Source organism: Oryza brachyantha, chromosome 10, assembly GCF_000231095.2.
Source record: "Oryza brachyantha chromosome 10, ObraRS2, whole genome shotgun sequence".
Lineage (NCBI taxonomy): Eukaryota > Viridiplantae > Streptophyta > Magnoliopsida > Poales > Poaceae > Oryza > Oryza brachyantha.
Window position 1 is genome coordinate 7,558,965 of NC_023172.2, and position 20,630 is coordinate 7,579,594.

General features: G+C 51.0%; 1 protein-coding gene across 2 annotated transcripts in view; it reads right to left on the reverse strand.

Annotated features, from left to right (window-relative positions):
• Positions 1-20,360, reverse strand: part of LOC102709598 (translation initiation factor IF-2) — a 28,137-nt gene extending 7,777 nt beyond the window's left edge. Inside the window, exons 1-3 of one of the 2 annotated variants that reach the window (XM_040528388.1) lie at positions 20,121-20,360; positions 18,702-19,607; positions 18,170-18,230 (exon numbers count right to left, since the gene is read on the reverse strand). In XM_040528388.1, the coding sequence (XP_040384322.1) occupies positions 18,199-18,230; positions 18,702-19,607; positions 20,121-20,187 (1,005 nt within the window). In that variant the 5' untranslated portion in view covers positions 20,188-20,360 and the 3' untranslated portion in view covers positions 18,170-18,198. Of the gene's footprint in view, positions 1-17,805; positions 18,231-18,701; positions 19,608-20,120 lie in introns of those variants that run through there. The other variant, XM_040528387.1, reaches the window with a different exon arrangement.
• Positions 20,361-20,630: the final 270 nt, after the last annotated feature.

Below are 20,630 nucleotides of genomic sequence, written 5' to 3' on the forward strand. Positions count from 1 at the left end.
ACGCCGCCCTTAGCTTCGTTTTAGTCGTTGTGTGCTAGTTTTGGTGTGTTAGGTTTGCTTCGCTTGGGGCTAGTGGTGAACCATAGCAGTAGTGGGGTTATGGTTGTGCCGCCAGGAGTTGTGTGGTTTTTAAGTGTGTTTCTTAAGCAAGACAATTACAGTTCACTAATTAAATAAAGCCCCTGTTTGCTTAGTCGTTTCTTTTTCTTCTTTCTCTTTCTGTCCTCCCGCCCCGCAGATGGTGAACACCCGCCACGGCAACCGCGACACCGACCAGTCCAGCACCGGAGGACCGCCCCCGCCGCCCCCGCCGCCCCCACCAGAGAACCCGTCGCTTGCCCAGGTTCTTGCTAACCAGACGCAGATGCTCTCTTGGATGATGCAGCAGATGCAACAGCAACAGCAGCAACACCAACAACTGCTACAACAGCTTCTAAATCAAAGTCAGAATAACCAGCAACAGCAGGGACCACCCCCAGTGCAGTCCAAGTTGCCGGAGTTCCTCCGCGTCCGTCCCCCAACTTTCTCAAGCACCACCAACCCCATGGAGGCAAGTGATTGGCTCCATGCTATCGAGAAGAAGCTCAACTTATTGCAGTGCACTGACCAAGAGAAGGTTTCCTTCGCCGCACATCAACTGATGGGTCCCGCCTCCGCTTGGTGGGATAATTTCCTGGCTACCCGCACTGCTACCACAGAAGTGACTTGGGCGGAGTTCTGTCTTAACTTCCGCAAGGCCCATATCCCTGACGGGATAGTCACCCAGAAGAAGCGTGAGTTCCGCGCTCTGCAGCAAGGTACCAAGACAGTGACAGAGTACCTTCATGAGTTCAATCGCCTAGCGCGATACGCTCCCGAGGATGTCCGCACCGACGCCGAAAGGCAAGAAAAGTTCCTCGGAGGCTTGGATGATGAACTGAAGAAGCAGTTGCTTTCGGGCGACTATGCTGATTTTGAGAAACTAGTGGACAAGGCCATCCGTCAAGAGGACCAGCACCTCCAGATGGACAAGAAGAGGAAGGCTTCGCAGTTCAGGTCTAACCAGCCGCCTCCTCAGAAGCCCCGATTCCACACCGGTCCCTATCCTCAGAATCAACAACACGGGCAATCAACCTTCATTGTCCGCCAACATCGTCCTTACAACCCCAACAACTTCTCCAGTGCTTCGTCCCAGCGTGCTCCACCTCAACGCGCTCTTCCTGCCCTAGCTCCCCGGCAACAGAATGCTCCTCCACCGACAGCTCAACCTCCTCCAGCCAGGAAGGATGCGGGTGCAAAGCCTGGGGTGTGCTACAACTGTGGCGACCCAGGTCACTTTGCTGACAAGTGCCCGAAGCCGAAGCGCAGTGGGCAAAGGTTTGTGCAAGCTCGCGTGAATCACGTCACCGCCGAAGAAGCACAGGCTGCGCCAGAAGTAATACTGGGTACGTTTCCTGTCAACTCCGTACCTGCTACAATACTTTTTGATTCTGGTGCTACACACTCTTTTATTTCAAGGAAGTTTGTGGGAATGCTTGGGTTAAAAAGGGAAAAGTTAAGAGATCCGATGCGGGTTAACACTCCAGGGCATAGTATGTTTTCGGACCTTTATAGCCCTGTTGTGCCCATAGAAATCCAAGGGACACCCTTTCTAGCCAATCTCATCCTTCTCGAATCTAAAGACCTAGATGTCATTTTGGGAATGGACTGGCTTACCAAGCATCAAGGAGTGATTGATTGTGCCAAGCGTACAGTCACCTTGACCAGTGAAGAAGGTAAAGTGGTGACTTATCAGTCGCTGGAGTCAGTGTCAACCAGGACTTGTTTGAATCAGATGGAAGCCGAAGAGCAGCCCTCGGAAAAAGACAAAGACCCAAAGAAGTTGGAAGACATACCAGTGGTTTGTGAGTATCCGGAGGTGTTTCCAGATGATCTCACAACGATGCCGCCAGAAAGAGAGATCGAGTTCCGTATCGACTTGGTACCCGGAACCGCACCGATCTATAAGAGACCCTACAGGATGGCCGCCAATGAGATGGCAGAAGTGAAGAAGCAAGTGGATGAACAGCTTCAGAAAGGTTACATCCGCCCGAGTACCTCGCCTTGGGGTGCCCCGGTTATTTTTGTTGAGAAGAAGGACAAAACTAAGAGAATGTGTGTGGACTATCGTGCTTTGAACGATGTCACTATCAAGAATAAGTATCCTCTGCCAAGGATTGATGACCTATTTGATCAGTTGAAGGGAGCCAGAGTTTTCTCCAAGATCGATTTGAGATCAGGGTATCACCAGTTGAGAATTCGGGAAGAAGATATCCCTAAGACGGCATTCATTACTCGCTATGGCTTGTATGAGTGTACGGTAATGTCGTTTGGACTTACCAATGCCCCGGCATTCTTCATGAATCTCATGAATAAGGTGTTCATGGAATACCTGGATAAGTTTGTGGTTGTCTTCATCGACGACATTCTTGTCTACTCCAAGTCAGAAGAAGAGCACGAGCAACATTTGCGGATTGTGCTAGAAAAGCTAAGGGAACACCAGTTGTACGCCAAGTTCAGCAAGTGTGATTTTTGGCTGCATGAAGTGAAGTTCCTTGGCCATGTGATCAATGCCCAAGGTGTAGCCGTAGACCCCAGTAATGTGGAGTCAGTGATCAAGTGGACCCCGCCTAAGACGGTTTCCCAAATCAGGAGTTTCTTAGGACTTGCGGGCTATTACCGCCGGTTCATTGAGAATTTCTCAAAGATAGCCAAGCCAATGACACAGTTGTTGAAAAAGGAAGAGAAGTTCAAGTGGTCAAGAGAGTGCGATAGGAGTTTTGAAGAGCTCAAGCAAAGGTTGGTTTCGGCACCCGTGTTGGTTTTGCCGGATCAAACGAAGGACTTCCAGGTTTACTGTGACGCATCCAGATCAGGACTGGGATGTGTGCTAATGCAAGAAGGAAAGGTGGTTGCTTACGCCTCTCGTCAGTTGAGACCACATGAGGGTAACTACCCGACTCACGACTTGGAATTAGCAGCTGTGGTGCATGCCCTAAAGATTTGGCGACACTACTTGATCGGTAACAAGTGTGAAGTGTATACGGATCATAAGAGTTTAAAGTATATCTTTACACAACCGGATTTGAATCTCCGTCAGCGAAGATGGTTGGAATTGATCAAGGATTATGATCTAAGTATCCACTACCATCCAGGCAAAGCGAATGTAGTTGCAGATGCCTTGAGCCGGAAGAATTACCGCAACGCTGCGATGTCAACAGAAGTTTGTGAGCAGTTGCAACAGGAGTTTGAACGACTAAATTTGGGTTTAGTCGACGAAGGTTTTGTGGCAGCCCTAGAAGCGCAGCCCACTTTGGTGGATCAAGTACGCCAATCCCAAGCAAATGATCCGGAGATAGCCGAACTAAAGAAAAATATGCGAGTTGGTAAGGCTCGAGATTTTTCAGAAGATGAACATGGAACAATCTGGATGGGAAACAGGTTGTGCGTACCAGATAACAAGGAGTTGAAGGAGTTGATACTCCAAGAAGCTCATCAAACCCAGTACTCTATTCACCCCGGGAGTACTAAGATGTATCAGGACCTCAAAGAAAAGTTTTGGTGGGTTAGTATGAAGAGAGAGATTGCAGAATACGTCGCCTTGTGCGATGTTTGTCAACGAGTCAAAGCAGAACACCAAAGGCCAGCAGGACTATTGCAACCTCTCCAGATTCCAGAATGGAAATGGGAAGAAATCGGGATGGATTTCATCACTGGTTTACCAAGGACTGCTGCTGGTCATGACTCGATTTGGGTAATTGTTGATCGATTGACAAAGGTCGCTCATTTCATACCAGTTCACACTACCTACTCAGGGAAAAGATTAGCCGAGATTTACTTGGCTAGGATCATGTGTCTACATGGAGTACCGAAGAAGATCGTTTCTGACCGTGGGAGTCAGTTTACTTCAAAGTTTTGGCAGAAGCTACAGGAAGAATTGGGAACCCGACTGAACTTCAGTACGGCTTATCATCCCCAGACAGATGGTCAGACAGAGAGGGTAAATCAGATTCTTGAAGATATGCTCAGAGCTTGCGCTCTCGACTTTGGTGGAACTTGGGATAAGAATCTACCGTATGCAGAGTTCTCATACAACAACAGTTATCAAGCCAGTCTGCAGATGGCACCTTTTGAAGCATTGTATGGGCGAAAGTGTCGTACACCCCTCTTCTGGGATCAAACAGGAGAACGTCAAGTTTTTGGGACTGAAGTTTTAAGCCAAGCGGAAGAAAAGGTCAGAATAATCCGTGAAAGGTTGAAAACGGCCCAAACCAGACAGAAGAGTTATGCGGATAATCGTCGAAGGGACTTAGCCTTCGAAGCAGGAGACTATGTGTACCTCCGCGTCACACCTTTGCGAGGAGCGCACCGGTTTCAGACCAAAGGAAAATTGGCACCACGTTTCGTGGGACCATACCGGATAGTGGAACGCAGGGGAGAGGTTGCGTATCAGTTGGAACTCCCCGCTAACATGGCCGGAATCCATGACGTGTTCCATGTGTCGCAGCTCAAGAAGTGTCTCCGTGTGCCTGAGGAACAGGCCAACTCCGAGCACATCGATCTGCAGGAAGATCTAACTTATGTGGAGAAGCCAGCACGGATTCTAGAAACCAGTGAAAGGAAAACTCGGAACCGTGTGATCAGATTCTGCAGGGTTCAGTGGAGTCACCACTCAGAAGAAGAAGCAACATGGGAAAGAGAAGATGAGCTCAAGGCCGCCCATCCGCACCTCTTCGCCAGTGCCTCCGAATCTCGGGGTCGAGATTCCGTTTAAGGGGGGTAGGTTTGTCACACCCGGAGTTTCGTCCTAAGCCTAAGTCGTAAAAAGAAATCCGTAAATAACAATTGGCTTAATTAACTCAGGAAAAATCCCTCTAAAAGGATTAATTCACTTAAATCGAGGCTCGCAAATCGACTAACAGGATTTAAATTCAAATTGCAGAAGTATAAAATTTGGCCAAACAAATTAATTTAAAACTCGGCAAAAGTGGGGTTTTCCTTTTTCCCTCCTTTTTCCTTTCTTTTTCCCTTCCTTCTCAAATTGGGCGGAAGTCCAATTTTCCTCCCTCTCTCTTTTTCCTTTTTCTTTCTCTTTTTCTTTTCCTTCCCGGGCCGGCCCAGCCGAGCCGGCCCATCCTCCTCCTCGGCCGGCCCAGCCGACCGGCCTCCCTCCGCCCGCCACCGCGCGCTCCGCCTGGGCCGCCGCTCGGCCCAGCTAGCCGCTCGCCCGCGCCGCGAGTCCGCGTCGCCTCCCTCCTCTCTCCCGCGCCACTGACAGGTGGGGCCCACCCGTCAGTGACTGTTCCGCGCCCGCGCCCGCGACGCGCCGCGTCCGAGCCGAACTCCGCCGCCGCGCCGCAACCACCGCCGCCGCATCTGCCGCCGCCGGGACCGCGTCGTCGCCGACTCGGTCTCCAACCTCCGCCCGCCCTAGCCGGTCGCCGCCACCCTATAAATCCCGAGTCGCCGCGCGCCGTCGCTCGCTTTCCATCGTCGCTCGAGTCGCCGCCGCGCTGCCGCCGTTCGTCGCCACCGCGCAATCTCGTCGCCCGTCGCCGGTCGTCGCCGCTCTGTTGCGTCACCACCTCCGTCCCTCTGTCGTCGACTTGTTGCCGCTCTCGCCGTCACCAGGGAGCCTCCTCGGCGCCGCGCGTTCCCTCGTCGCCCGGCCGCCGCCGCGTCTCGCCCGTCGCTGCCGCCGATCGATCTCCACCGCCACCACCGATCTCCCGCACCCGCCCGCGTCGCCACCTTCGCCTCGGTCTCGCCGACCCGTCCGCGCCCTCGCCGTCGCCGGTGAGCCACCGCACCCTCCTCCCCTCTTTCTCCCCCTTTCCGGCCGACCGCCGCCGAGTCGCGTGCCGTCGCCGGACGAGGCCGAAGCCCGCCGCTCCCGTCGGCCACCGTGGTCGTCGTCGCCTCCGCGTCGCCGACGTCTGGCCGCCGTCTCTTGCGCCCGCGCGTGCCGCGCTGCCGCCGCTCGCCAGCCGCCGTCTCTTGCGCCCGTGCGTCGCCGCCCCGGCCGTCGTTGCCGTCGCGCCGTCACCGCTCGCCGGTCGTCGCCGTCGCCGTCGCCGTGCGCCGCCGCCGCCGCGTCGCCCGCCGCTCCCGCCGGTCGCCGCCGTCCGCCGAGCCGCGCGTTCGGTCCCCAGCTCTCTGTTCCCTCTCGCTGACGAGTGGGTCCCACTCGTCAGTCACTCCCCGCGCCCGCTCTCTCTCTCTCCTCCCGGGTCCCGCATGTCAGTCTCTCCCTTCCCCCTCTCTCTCACCGACAGGTGGTCCCCACCTGTCAGCCGTCAGCTTCCTCTCTCCTCGCTGACGTCAGCAGCCCCATTAATTGCGCAATAATTGATTTAGGACTTTTCTGTTTAGTTAAAAAACCGAGAAAACTTCTAAAATTCATAAGTAATTCATCTAGTCTCCGTTTAGGTCCATTCAAATTTCATTAAATTCATAAAATTATCAAGAATCCATTAAAAATAGTTTCTTTTGCTGTTTCAGTAGAGTTTGTGCCTGTTTTATTTATTTTTGTGCTTTGTCGCTTAGATTCGGACCCCGCCGAAGAGCCGGTTTACTTCGAGATCGTCGCCGAAGTTGCCCAAGGGCCAGAGCAAGGCAAGTGACACTCATCCTTGAACATATTGAACCCATTATTGCAAATTCCCCGCTTTATTATTTCAAATATGCATTGTTTTAATTAAAGTACTTACTTTATGCTATTTTCGGGTAAACCTTATTATTATGCCGTTGTTTATCCAACTTTGTTCATTGCTGGACCAGGGGTAACTTGATTAGAGTCAGGCCTAGGTTAATGCTTAGCCATGCTTAGAACAAGTAGCTCATGGGATCACATTTAATTGTGCTTAGTTCTGAATAGCCGAGATAATGATTCACTACCCGGTTCGGGTTAATGTCAACTAAAATATTGATAATGGTGGGCTGTGGGTGCATGGTTTTGAGAGTCGCACCCATGGCGATTAAGGACCGGTTCACGGGAAACCCTGGAAGTCGATAAGTGCTAACCACATGCCGAAATGGGTAAGGTGGGATTTGGAGCATGACTTCGAACTATTTGACGTACCCAGGCAAGGGTAGGCGTGATGGAGTATGGACGGGCAATCGTGGTGTAACGAAAGCTTCTCCTGCTTCCGGATCTACCGAGGCGCAAGAGGGGACTGCCCGACTTGGTGTAAAGGAGGGGGTGAAACCTGAAGTGTGGTACGATTAAATAGGGAGGGTTGTGTAACGGGTCCTATCACGGTCTCCTTTCCGGTATGCCGTGGTGGTATGTCGGCGCACGTTCAAGTGTAGTGGAGTCGTGTCTTGTGGGTACAGTAGTACACCTCTGATCAGAGTATAAACTATTCGAATAGCCGTGCCCACGGTTACGGGCGAACTCCCAGCTTCACTGTGATTAGTGAACCCTAATAACTTGAGTAAAATCTGTTGTCACTTGGGACTACTGCAGCGTGGGGTAACGTTGAGTAGTGGTTGGGCCTGTTGCAACGTGGTGTAACGTTGGACAGTGTTGTGGTATTTTACAACTGCTTATTTTATTTATGCTTTACTGTATTTAAATTACCTTTATTTCTTTCAGTCTCTGTTATTTATTTAAATTGCTGCTTTGTCGCAACTAACCCGAGCCTGTCCTTGTTAATCCCATTGCATCATTTGTTTCCCCCTTGTCCGTGTTACTTGTTGAGTACGGTGGTTTGTACTCAGCCTTGCTTACCTTTCCCAACCCAGAGCTAGAAGCAGAGTCCGATGGAGGTGCCTCTCAGGAGTGAGCTGTTCCGCCGTCGAAGTGTTGCCTGTGGACTGGAGCCGTACCCGCTGGAGCTAGTCTGCCCCTTTGTTTTTCTTTCCGCTGCATTTCCGCTAGAATAAGTGTAATTTTTTCAGTTGTTTATAAGAACGATGGTTATGTAATCAACATTGTCTTTTTGTGTACCCTGGCTGGTCCTGGACAGGGATTCAATACACAATTAAGTTCAGAAATTCGTGTGAGTAATTTCTGGGCGTGACAAGTTGGTATCAGAGCCTCCTTTGACCGTAGGATCAGCCCAATGGAAACCCTAAGAGCCCTCTGCTTTTCATGTTTGTGCATAGTTTGCGAAAGTGGGAGTGTTTTTCAAAAGCGTGAGTGATTTAAAAAGACAAAACCCCTTTTGTTGAAAAGCGTGAGTAAATCGATTTACGGGTAAAACTTTATTTACTTTTTTTTTCTTTTATGATTTATTTATCTTGAAATAAAATTTTGCATCTATTGATTCCAAATCCCTGTGCTCTTTAGATGGCTGACCACCCCTTGTACCATCGTGGAAACGGAATGGCTGGATTCGTGGCAGAGTTGGCAAGAGTCTCATTCACCGCAGGATACCCCTATGAGCCGGAGTACACCACGATCCATCCTCTTGAAGGCGAGTTTCCCCACCGAGTAAGATTGGAGCTACATGGAATCCCCGGTTTCCTCCCTAACTTGGAAGCAGAAGGAGCTGGAGGTTCGCATGAGCATGCCTGCCAGGAAGCTGCCTACAGTCTGATGACAACGCTCAGGGCCAGGCATGACCTGACGTTTCGGCATTCGGCTTATCGGTATCACCCTGGTCGTGGATCCAATTCCATGGTCAGTAGGTTTCGGTCTGCCCGAAGTGAGCAAGACCCTACCTTCGGTAGGATGTGCACGGTGCTGCAGGGCCTCGACCAGATGCATCACGACCTCCACGAAGCGTCCAAGGCTCTAAACGACGCCAAGCTCACTCAGATCGCTCGTCTGCAAGATGAGGTCGACCGCTTGAAGAAGGAGAATGCCAGGCTCAAAGGACTCCCAGAGCCCGAAGGTGCAAGGTGTCGCACGACGGCAAGGAAGCGAACCCGTGGACCGCCCAGAGTTCAGTCCTACCCCGGTGCCCCGGATGGATCAGGACCCCTGATGCAGATAGTGCCAACCTCTCCGACCCCAGTGCCCGAGGAAGGTGTCTCCCCGTTCAACGCAACAAGGAACCGCAACAGGGTCGTCACGGTCTCGAGCAGCAGCGAGTCCGCTTCTGGTGAAGATGAAGATGGCCTCCCCAGCAACTCAAGAAGCCGCTCTGAAGACGAGGAAGAAGATCCGTCCCCTGTCGTCGATCGTCGCTCTCCTTCCGTGCCCTAGACGCCGCCCTTAGCTTCGTTTTAGTCGTTGTGTGCTAGTTTTGGTGTGTTAGGTTTGCTTCGCTTGGGGCTAGTGGTGAACCATAGCAGTAGTGGGGTTATGGTTGTGCCGCCAGGAGTTGTGTGGTTTTTAAGTGTGTTTCTTAAGCAAGACAATTACAGTTCACTAATTAAATAAAGCCCCTGTTTGCTTAGTCGTTTCTTTTTCTTCTTTCTCTTTCTGTCCTCCCGCCCCGCAGATGGTGAACACCCGCCACGGCAACCGCGACACCGACCAGTCCAGCACCGGAGGACCGCCCCCGCCGCCCCCGCCGCCCCCACCAGAGAACCCGTCGCTTGCCCAGGTTCTTGCTAACCAGACGCAGATGCTCTCTTGGATGATGCAGCAGATGCAACAGCAACAGCAGCAACACCAACAACTGCTACAACAGCTTCTAAATCAAAGTCAGAATAACCAGCAACAGCAGGGACCACCCCCAGTGCAGTCCAAGTTGCCGGAGTTCCTCCGCGTCCGTCCCCCAACTTTCTCAAGCACCACCAACCCCATGGAGGCAAGTGATTGGCTCCATGCTATCGAGAAGAAGCTCAACTTATTGCAGTGCACTGACCAAGAGAAGGTTTCCTTCGCCGCACATCAACTGATGGGTCCCGCCTCCGCTTGGTGGGATAATTTCCTGGCTACCCGCACTGCTACCACAGAAGTGACTTGGGCGGAGTTCTGTCTTAACTTCCGCAAGGCCCATATCCCTGACGGGATAGTCACCCAGAAGAAGCGTGAGTTCCGCGCTCTGCAGCAAGGTACCAAGACAGTGACAGAGTACCTTCATGAGTTCAATCGCCTAGCGCGATACGCTCCCGAGGATGTCCGCACCGACGCCGAAAGGCAAGAAAAGTTCCTCGGAGGCTTGGATGATGAACTGAAGAAGCAGTTGCTTTCGGGCGACTATGCTGATTTTGAGAAACTAGTGGACAAGGCCATCCGTCAAGAGGACCAGCACCTCCAGATGGACAAGAAGAGGAAGGCTTCGCAGTTCAGGTCTAACCAGCCGCCTCCTCAGAAGCCCCGATTCCACACCGGTCCCTATCCTCAGAATCAACAACACGGGCAATCAACCTTCATTGTCCGCCAACATCGTCCTTACAACCCCAACAACTTCTCCAGTGCTTCGTCCCAGCGTGCTCCACCTCAACGCGCTCTTCCTGCCCTAGCTCCCCGGCAACAGAATGCTCCTCCACCGACAGCTCAACCTCCTCCAGCCAGGAAGGATGCGGGTGCAAAGCCTGGGGTGTGCTACAACTGTGGCGACCCAGGTCACTTTGCTGACAAGTGCCCGAAGCCGAAGCGCAGTGGGCAAAGGTTTGTGCAAGCTCGCGTGAATCACGTCACCGCCGAAGAAGCACAGGCTGCGCCAGAAGTAATACTGGGTACGTTTCCTGTCAACTCCGTACCTGCTACAATACTTTTTGATTCTGGTGCTACACACTCTTTTATTTCAAGGAAGTTTGTGGGAATGCTTGGGTTAAAAAGGGAAAAGTTAAGAGATCCGATGCGGGTTAACACTCCAGGGCATAGTATGTTTTCGGACCTTTATAGCCCTGTTGTGCCCATAGAAATCCAAGGGACACCCTTTCTAGCCAATCTCATCCTTCTCGAATCTAAAGACCTAGATGTCATTTTGGGAATGGACTGGCTTACCAAGCATCAAGGAGTGATTGATTGTGCCAAGCGTACAGTCACCTTGACCAGTGAAGAAGGTAAAGTGGTGACTTATCAGTCGCTGGAGTCAGTGTCAACCAGGACTTGTTTGAATCAGATGGAAGCCGAAGAGCAGCCCTCGGAAAAAGACAAAGACCCAAAGAAGTTGGAAGACATACCAGTGGTTTGTGAGTATCCGGAGGTGTTTCCAGATGATCTCACAACGATGCCGCCAGAAAGAGAGATCGAGTTCCGTATCGACTTGGTACCCGGAACCGCACCGATCTATAAGAGACCCTACAGGATGGCCGCCAATGAGATGGCAGAAGTGAAGAAGCAAGTGGATGAACAGCTTCAGAAAGGTTACATCCGCCCGAGTACCTCGCCTTGGGGTGCCCCGGTTATTTTTGTTGAGAAGAAGGACAAAACTAAGAGAATGTGTGTGGACTATCGTGCTTTGAACGATGTCACTATCAAGAATAAGTATCCTCTGCCAAGGATTGATGACCTATTTGATCAGTTGAAGGGAGCCAGAGTTTTCTCCAAGATCGATTTGAGATCAGGGTATCACCAGTTGAGAATTCGGGAAGAAGATATCCCTAAGACGGCATTCATTACTCGCTATGGCTTGTATGAGTGTACGGTAATGTCGTTTGGACTTACCAATGCCCCGGCATTCTTCATGAATCTCATGAATAAGGTGTTCATGGAATACCTGGATAAGTTTGTGGTTGTCTTCATCGACGACATTCTTGTCTACTCCAAGTCAGAAGAAGAGCACGAGCAACATTTGCGGATTGTGCTAGAAAAGCTAAGGGAACACCAGTTGTACGCCAAGTTCAGCAAGTGTGATTTTTGGCTGCATGAAGTGAAGTTCCTTGGCCATGTGATCAATGCCCAAGGTGTAGCCGTAGACCCCAGTAATGTGGAGTCAGTGATCAAGTGGACCCCGCCTAAGACGGTTTCCCAAATCAGGAGTTTCTTAGGACTTGCGGGCTATTACCGCCGGTTCATTGAGAATTTCTCAAAGATAGCCAAGCCAATGACACAGTTGTTGAAAAAGGAAGAGAAGTTCAAGTGGTCAAGAGAGTGCGATAGGAGTTTTGAAGAGCTCAAGCAAAGGTTGGTTTCGGCACCCGTGTTGGTTTTGCCGGATCAAACGAAGGACTTCCAGGTTTACTGTGACGCATCCAGATCAGGACTGGGATGTGTGCTAATGCAAGAAGGAAAGGTGGTTGCTTACGCCTCTCGTCAGTTGAGACCACATGAGGGTAACTACCCGACTCACGACTTGGAATTAGCAGCTGTGGTGCATGCCCTAAAGATTTGGCGACACTACTTGATCGGTAACAAGTGTGAAGTGTATACGGATCATAAGAGTTTAAAGTATATCTTTACACAACCGGATTTGAATCTCCGTCAGCGAAGATGGTTGGAATTGATCAAGGATTATGATCTAAGTATCCACTACCATCCAGGCAAAGCGAATGTAGTTGCAGATGCCTTGAGCCGGAAGAATTACCGCAACGCTGCGATGTCAACAGAAGTTTGTGAGCAGTTGCAACAGGAGTTTGAACGACTAAATTTGGGTTTAGTCGACGAAGGTTTTGTGGCAGCCCTAGAAGCGCAGCCCACTTTGGTGGATCAAGTACGCCAATCCCAAGCAAATGATCCGGAGATAGCCGAACTAAAGAAAAATATGCGAGTTGGTAAGGCTCGAGATTTTTCAGAAGATGAACATGGAACAATCTGGATGGGAAACAGGTTGTGCGTACCAGATAACAAGGAGTTGAAGGAGTTGATACTCCAAGAAGCTCATCAAACCCAGTACTCTATTCACCCCGGGAGTACTAAGATGTATCAGGACCTCAAAGAAAAGTTTTGGTGGGTTAGTATGAAGAGAGAGATTGCAGAATACGTCGCCTTGTGCGATGTTTGTCAACGAGTCAAAGCAGAACACCAAAGGCCAGCAGGACTATTGCAACCTCTCCAGATTCCAGAATGGAAATGGGAAGAAATCGGGATGGATTTCATCACTGGTTTACCAAGGACTGCTGCTGGTCATGACTCGATTTGGGTAATTGTTGATCGATTGACAAAGGTCGCTCATTTCATACCAGTTCACACTACCTACTCAGGGAAAAGATTAGCCGAGATTTACTTGGCTAGGATCATGTGTCTACATGGAGTACCGAAGAAGATCGTTTCTGACCGTGGGAGTCAGTTTACTTCAAAGTTTTGGCAGAAGCTACAGGAAGAATTGGGAACCCGACTGAACTTCAGTACGGCTTATCATCCCCAGACAGATGGTCAGACAGAGAGGGTAAATCAGATTCTTGAAGATATGCTCAGAGCTTGCGCTCTCGACTTTGGTGGAACTTGGGATAAGAATCTACCGTATGCAGAGTTCTCATACAACAACAGTTATCAAGCCAGTCTGCAGATGGCACCTTTTGAAGCATTGTATGGGCGAAAGTGTCGTACACCCCTCTTCTGGGATCAAACAGGAGAACGTCAAGTTTTTGGGACTGAAGTTTTAAGCCAAGCGGAAGAAAAGGTCAGAATAATCCGTGAAAGGTTGAAAACGGCCCAAACCAGACAGAAGAGTTATGCGGATAATCGTCGAAGGGACTTAGCCTTCGAAGCAGGAGACTATGTGTACCTCCGCGTCACACCTTTGCGAGGAGCGCACCGGTTTCAGACCAAAGGAAAATTGGCACCACGTTTCGTGGGACCATACCGGATAGTGGAACGCAGGGGAGAGGTTGCGTATCAGTTGGAACTCCCCGCTAACATGGCCGGAATCCATGACGTGTTCCATGTGTCGCAGCTCAAGAAGTGTCTCCGTGTGCCTGAGGAACAGGCCAACTCCGAGCACATCGATCTGCAGGAAGATCTAACTTATGTGGAGAAGCCAGCACGGATTCTAGAAACCAGTGAAAGGAAAACTCGGAACCGTGTGATCAGATTCTGCAGGGTTCAGTGGAGTCACCACTCAGAAGAAGAAGCAACATGGGAAAGAGAAGATGAGCTCAAGGCCGCCCATCCGCACCTCTTCGCCAGTTCCTCCGAATCTCGGGGTCGAGATTCCGTTTAAGGGGGGTAGGTTTGTCACACCCGGAGTTTCGTCCTAAGCCTAAGTCGTAAAAAGAAATCCGTAAATAACAATTGGCTTAATTAACTCAGGAAAAATCCCTCTAAAAGGATTAATTCACTTAAATCGAGGCTCGCAAATCGACTAACAGGATTTAAATTCAAATTGCAGAAGTATAAAATTTGGCCAAACAAATTAATTTAAAACTCGGCAAAAGTGGGGTTTTCCTTTTTCCCTCCTTTTTCCTTTCTTTTTCCCTTCCTTCTCAAATTGGGCGGAAGTCCAATTTTCCTCCCTCTCTCTTTTTCCTTTTTCTTTCTCTTTTTCTTTTCCTTCCCGGGCCGGCCCAGCCGAGCCGGCCCATCCTCCTCCTCGGCCGGCCCAGCCGACCGGCCTCCCTCCGCCCGCCACCGCGCGCTCCGCCTGGGCCGCCGCTCGGCCCAGCTAGCCGCTCGCCCGCGCCGCGAGTCCGCGTCGCCTCCCTCCTCTCTCCCGCGCCACTGACAGGTGGGGCCCACCCGTCAGTGACTGTTCCGCGCCCGCGCCCGCGACGCGCCGCGTCCGAGCCGAACTCCGCCGCCGCGCCGCAACCACCGCCGCCGCATCTGCCGCCGCCGGGACCGCGTCGTCGCCGACTCGGTCTCCAACCTCCGCCCGCCCTAGCCGGTCGCCGCCACCCTATAAATCCCGAGTCGCCGCGCGCCGTCGCTCGCTTTCCATCGTCGCTCGAGTCGCCGCCGCGCTGCCGCCGTTCGTCGCCACCGCGCAATCTCGTCGCCCGTCGCCGGTCGTCGCCGCTCTGTTGCGTCACCACCTCCGTCCCTCTGTCGTCGACTTGTTGCCGCTCTCGCCGTCACCAGGGAGCCTCCTCGGCGCCGCGCGTTCCCTCGTCGCCCGGCCGCCGCCGCGTCTCGCCCGTCGCTGCCGCCGATCGATCTCCACCGCCACCACCGATCTCCCGCACCCGCCCGCGTCGCCACCTTCGCCTCGGTCTCGCCGACCCGTCCGCGCCCTCGCCGTCGCCGGTGAGCCACCGCACCCTCCTCCCCTCTTTCTCCCCCTTTCCGGCCGACCGCCGCCGAGTCGCGTGCCGTCGCCGGACGAGGCCGAAGCCCGCCGCTCCCGTCGGCCACCGTGGTCGTCGTCGCCTCCGCGTCGCCGACGTCTGGCCGCCGTCTCTTGCGCCCGCGCGTGCCGCGCTGCCGCCGCTCGCCAGCCGCCGTCTCTTGCGCCCGTGCGTCGCCGCCCCGGCCGTCGTTGCCGTCGCGCCGTCACCGCTCGCCGGTCGTCGCCGTCGCCGTCGCCGTGCGCCGCCGCCGCCGCGTCGCCCGCCGCTCCCGCCGGTCGCCGCCGTCCGCCGAGCCGCGCGTTCGGTCCCCAGCTCTCTGTTCCCTCTCGCTGACGAGTGGGTCCCACTCGTCAGTCACTCCCCGCGCCCGCTCTCTCTCTCTCCTCCCGGGTCCCGCATGTCAGTCTCTCCCTTCCCCCTCTCTCTCACCGACAGGTGGTCCCCACCTGTCAGCCGTCAGCTTCCTCTCTCCTCGCTGACGTCAGCAGCCCCATTAATTGCGCAATAATTGATTTAGGACTTTTCTGTTTAGTTAAAAAACCGAGAAAACTTCTAAAATTCATAAGTAATTCATCTAGTCTCCGTTTAGGTCCATTCAAATTTCATTAAATTCATAAAATTATCAAGAATCCATTAAAAATAGTTTCTTTTGCTGTTTCAGTAGAGTTTGTGCCTGTTTTATTTATTTTTGTGCTTTGTCGCTTAGATTCGGACCCCGCCGAAGAGCCGGTTTACTTCGAGATCGTCGCCGAAGTTGCCCAAGGGCCAGAGCAAGGCAAGTGACACTCATCCTTGAACATATTGAACCCATTATTGCAAATTCCCCGCTTTATTATTTCAAATATGCATTGTTTTAATTAAAGTACTTACTTTATGCTATTTTCGGGTAAACCTTATTATTATGCCGTTGTTTATCCAACTTTGTTCATTGCTGGACCAGGGGTAACTTGATTAGAGTCAGGCCTAGGTTAATGCTTAGCCATGCTTAGAACAAGTAGCTCATGGGATCACATTTAATTGTGCTTAGTTCTGAATAGCCGAGATAATGATTCACTACCCGGTTCGGGTTAATGTCAACTAAAATATTGATAATGGTGGGCTGTGGGTGCATGGTTTTGAGAGTCGCACCCATGGCGATTAAGGACCGGTTCACGGGAAACCCTGGAAGTCGATAAGTGCTAACCACATGCCGAAATGGGTAAGGTGGGATTTGGAGCATGACTTCGAACTATTTGACGTACCCAGGCAAGGGTAGGCGTGATGGAGTATGGACGGGCAATCGTGGTGTAACGAAAGCTTCTCCTGCTTCCGGATCTACCGAGGCGCAAGAGGGGACTGCCCGACTTGGTGTAAAGGAGGGGGTGAAACCTGAAGTGTGGTACGATTAAATAGGGAGGGTTGTGTAACGGGTCCTATCACGGTCTCCTTTCCGGTATGCCGTGGTGGTATGTCGGCGCACGTTCAAGTGTAGTGGAGTCGTGTCTTGTGGGTACAGTAGTACACCTCTGATCAGAGTATAAACTATTCGAATAGCCGTGCCCACGGTTACGGGCGAACTCCCAGCTTCACTGTGATTAGTGAACCCTAATAACTTGAGTAAAATCTGTTGTCACTTGGGACTACTGCAGCGTGGGGTAACGTTGAGTAGTGGTTGGGCCTGTTGCAACGTGGTGTAACGTTGGACAGTGTTGTGGTATTTTACAACTGCTTATTTTATTTATGCTTTACTGTATTTAAATTACCTTTATTTCTTTCAGTCTCTGTTATTTATTTAAATTGCTGCTTTGTCGCAACTAACCCGAGCCTGTCCTTGTTAATCCCATTGCATCATTTGTTTCCCCCTTGTCCGTGTTACTTGTTGAGTACGGTGGTTTGTACTCAGCCTTGCTTACCTTTCCCAACCCAGAGCTAGAAGCAGAGTCCGATGGAGGTGCCTCTCAGGAGTGAGCTGTTCCGCCGTCGAAGTGTTGCCTGTGGACTGGAGCCGTACCCGCTGGAGCTAGTCTGCCCCTTTGTTTTTCTTTCCGCTGCATTTCCGCTAGAATAAGTGTAATTTTTTCAGTTGTTTATAAGAACGATGGTTATGTAATCAACATTGTCTTTTTGTGTACCCTGGCTGGTCCTGGACAGGGATTCAATACACAATTAAGTTCAGAAATTCGTGTGAGTAATTTCTGGGCGTGACATATAGTCTGCTATTATACTTGCTCTAAGATGATGTTTAGTTTGCAAAAAAGATTTGCAAAAACATCACATCAAGTTTTCGAATAAATATTTGAAGTATTATACGTAGTCTAATTACAAAACAAATTTCAGATTCCGGCTGGAAACCGCGAGACGAATTTTTTGAGCCTAATTAATCCGTCATTAGCACATATTGGTTACTGTAGCACTTATGGCTAATCACTTTTCTAATTAGGCTCAAAAGATTCGTCTTAAGATTTCTTTCGTAACTGTGCAATTAGTTTTTTGGTTTATCTATGTTTAATACTTTATTTAGGTGTCTAAAGATTTGATGTGATGTTTTTGTAAAAAAATTTGGGAACTAAACAAGGCCTAAAAAGAGAATTTCGCACCAAGATATTTGGATTTGATTTCATCATTCATGGTGATCAGATTATTTTCCTTATCTCACATTTTTACAGAAGTAACCAGATTAGGAACATTATTTGATCAGAAGGTTTGTGTGCAATTGATATGGTAGATGGTGCAGGTAAGAAATGAAAAAGAAACCATCAAAGGGCGGTGTAGAACAACAGAAAGATTAAATGCCAGTACTCAGATACATATGGCGAGCCGAGCCAATTGTGTTATAACAACAAAATTACATAGTAATTTGATAATGGAAGCTGGTAACCAGCACAACATAAATTTTGTAAAAAAAAATTAAGCCCTTAACCGTGCTGGCTATCAAGCATCCAAAGATAAGTAAAATATTTTAAGGAACTGAAGATAGCGTAACAGATTGTTCTTGAGTTATTCAGTTCCAGAGCTACATACTATTGGATGGATTCGGCCCCTCCCCAAGTGAGCCGTAGTGAAATACTACTAAACACCAAGTACTATTTACTCAAAGTTGCATTATAAGAGAAAATGTTCAATCAGAGTATTAAGACCACTTCATTAGAATAATACTGACCACAACAGAAGATCCAATTTCAGCCTTTTTCAACTCAACATGAAGCGACATTGCAGATAACCTGCACATACAAAAGATCACGTTAGAGGTATGTGCTTTAATGATGAAACTCCTGAAATGAAAAACAGTGTAATTTAGTGATGAAACTGAGCACAGATCAAAGTGCTCTACCAACAGAGTCAATATGTGCTAAACAACATATGTGTAAAAGAAGACAGGTTACTAATGCTACTGCATATTTATTATGTACTCCCTAGACAAAACTTGACCCTGAATTAGAACTTCCACAACGCAAAATGTCGCAAAATAATGTACCGCTAATCTTATCATGCTTCAAGCAGGCTATTCAGTTGGATAGTAAAAATCAGCAACACAGCCAGATTAACCACATTGAGCTATCAGACAATATGCACAGTCAATAAAAAAAAAACACCACAAGTCATCACCCTGCAGAAGAACTGAATACAAAATGTAAACATAGCCAGTTAACCAATGAACATTCATCCCAAAACACAGCTTAATGAAGCCATACTTGGGTCAGAATTGATGAGCACAGCAGCACCACCGAAGCCGCAGCTCCCACCAATTCGCTTCATCTTCTGCCAATAGCTGTTGAACGCATACGACGCATGCGCCGCAATGGTGTCCGGGTAGAAGCAGCTTCCCCCGGCCGAGACCTCCTGGCAGTCCACTCCGTCCTGGCTGCACGCGTAGTCCATCGCCTCCTGCAACCTGTCCAAGGGCACGGTCGGCTTCGCCACGCACCACAGCCCGCCACCGCCATTGCCTCCCTCGCCGGACAACGGTGGCGGCGACATTGCCGCCACCGCCGGTGGAGCCGCCAAGCACGGTGCCGGCATTACAGACGGCGCCATGCCGCCAGCCGCGTCGGGCGGGGTCGCCGGCATCGCCATGGGTGGTGGGCTTGCTGGCGCAGGCGCAACCACCGGCGTGCTCGGCGGCGCAGCGCCTGCGGGTGGAACCGATGGGACAACTTCCGGAGGCGAGTTGGGCGCGAAGGACAACGGCACGCCGGGCGGCGGCGGACTCGTCACCGACGGCGGCGGCAGGTGGTGCATGCCGTACAGCCTCCTCTTCAGCGCCCCTCCCTCCTCCACGCACGAGGCAGAGGAAGCGTCGATCTTGATGTCCCCGACGAGGCCCCAGCGCACGAGGGCGTGGTGCAGGTTCTTGGCGGCGCGCGCGACGCGGAGCTGCTCTTGGCCATAGCCGCCGCAGGAGACGCCACGGCCGACGGCGATGGCGGTGATGTGGTTGGAGGGGTAGCGCGCCAGGACATGCGCCCTGAGCCACGACTCCGCCCCAAGAACCGAGGAGGCCACCATGGCGAGCTCCGCTTGAGCGACCGATACACGCGCACCTGCCGGAGATGGCCGCTCATGGAGGCGAGCCACCCCATGTGCTTCTTGACCTGAAACTGTGCAAGAATCATAGAGAAATGGATCAGTTCATCCGCGAAGAAAAAATCTGGAAGAGAAACGCAATGGAAGATGTGGCGCAAGCAAGGCCAAAATAATTGGAGAAATTTGCTGAAACGAAGTGAGCAAAATCTGAAAGTTTCGAACTTTTCGGTGCTAAAGAAACAGAAAAGAGCTGCTGTAACCACGAAAAAATATGAGACAAGAAAAGAAAACAGTACAACACCAGTTACATAATCAAAGTATTATCTCCAGGCAATATTGTGTAAAAAAAAACCAAATAATGGTCCCAACCACTGGCATTAGTACAACATTGTTCGTAGAGGAAACAACCAACCAATCATGAGAAAATCAACAGAACTGGCTCTCAACTAGACCAACATTACGTACATCAACAAAAGATGAAAGAAAAAAAGCAAGAACTTCATGGTATTTCTGGATGGAAACAAGAAGCCTATTCCACGAGCAAACCAACGGGATCACCAAGAAACGTTCTTGGCAGAAACCATTACCAGCAAGACCCAAGGAAGGGAGCAAGAGAGAGTTGGAGACGAGGAGGAGCAGCGCCAAGAACTCCATCGCCCGGTCGCCCCTCACTCTCACTCTCCCTCTCCCTCTCCCTCTCTCTCTCTCTTCTCAAGTCACCACGCTGCAAATGCAACAAGTAAAAAGCTCAGCTCAGCGACAGCTGCAGCAGCAGAGGCAGAGGCAGAGGCAGAGCAGCGGCTTCAAGTTCGTGGATGAGGTGACCAGACACTGGACGGCCACAACAGCTCACACGCGAGAGAGGGTTGGTTTCTGGGTTCTTTTGCAGGGTCAAAGCAAAAAGAAGAAGGCTGGGAATGCCATTAATGGCGGTAGGATTCTTTTGAGATGCCTCCTCTCCTATGCGGTTGTGCTTCGGTGTAGTAGGACTGCTCTCGGGAGTTGTGTGTGTGAGCATGGCAGGAGACAGGTATGGGTGTAGCGCGTGTACTCTACTGCGGTACGGGTAGAGTATTTGTGCAAAACTGAAAAGTTTT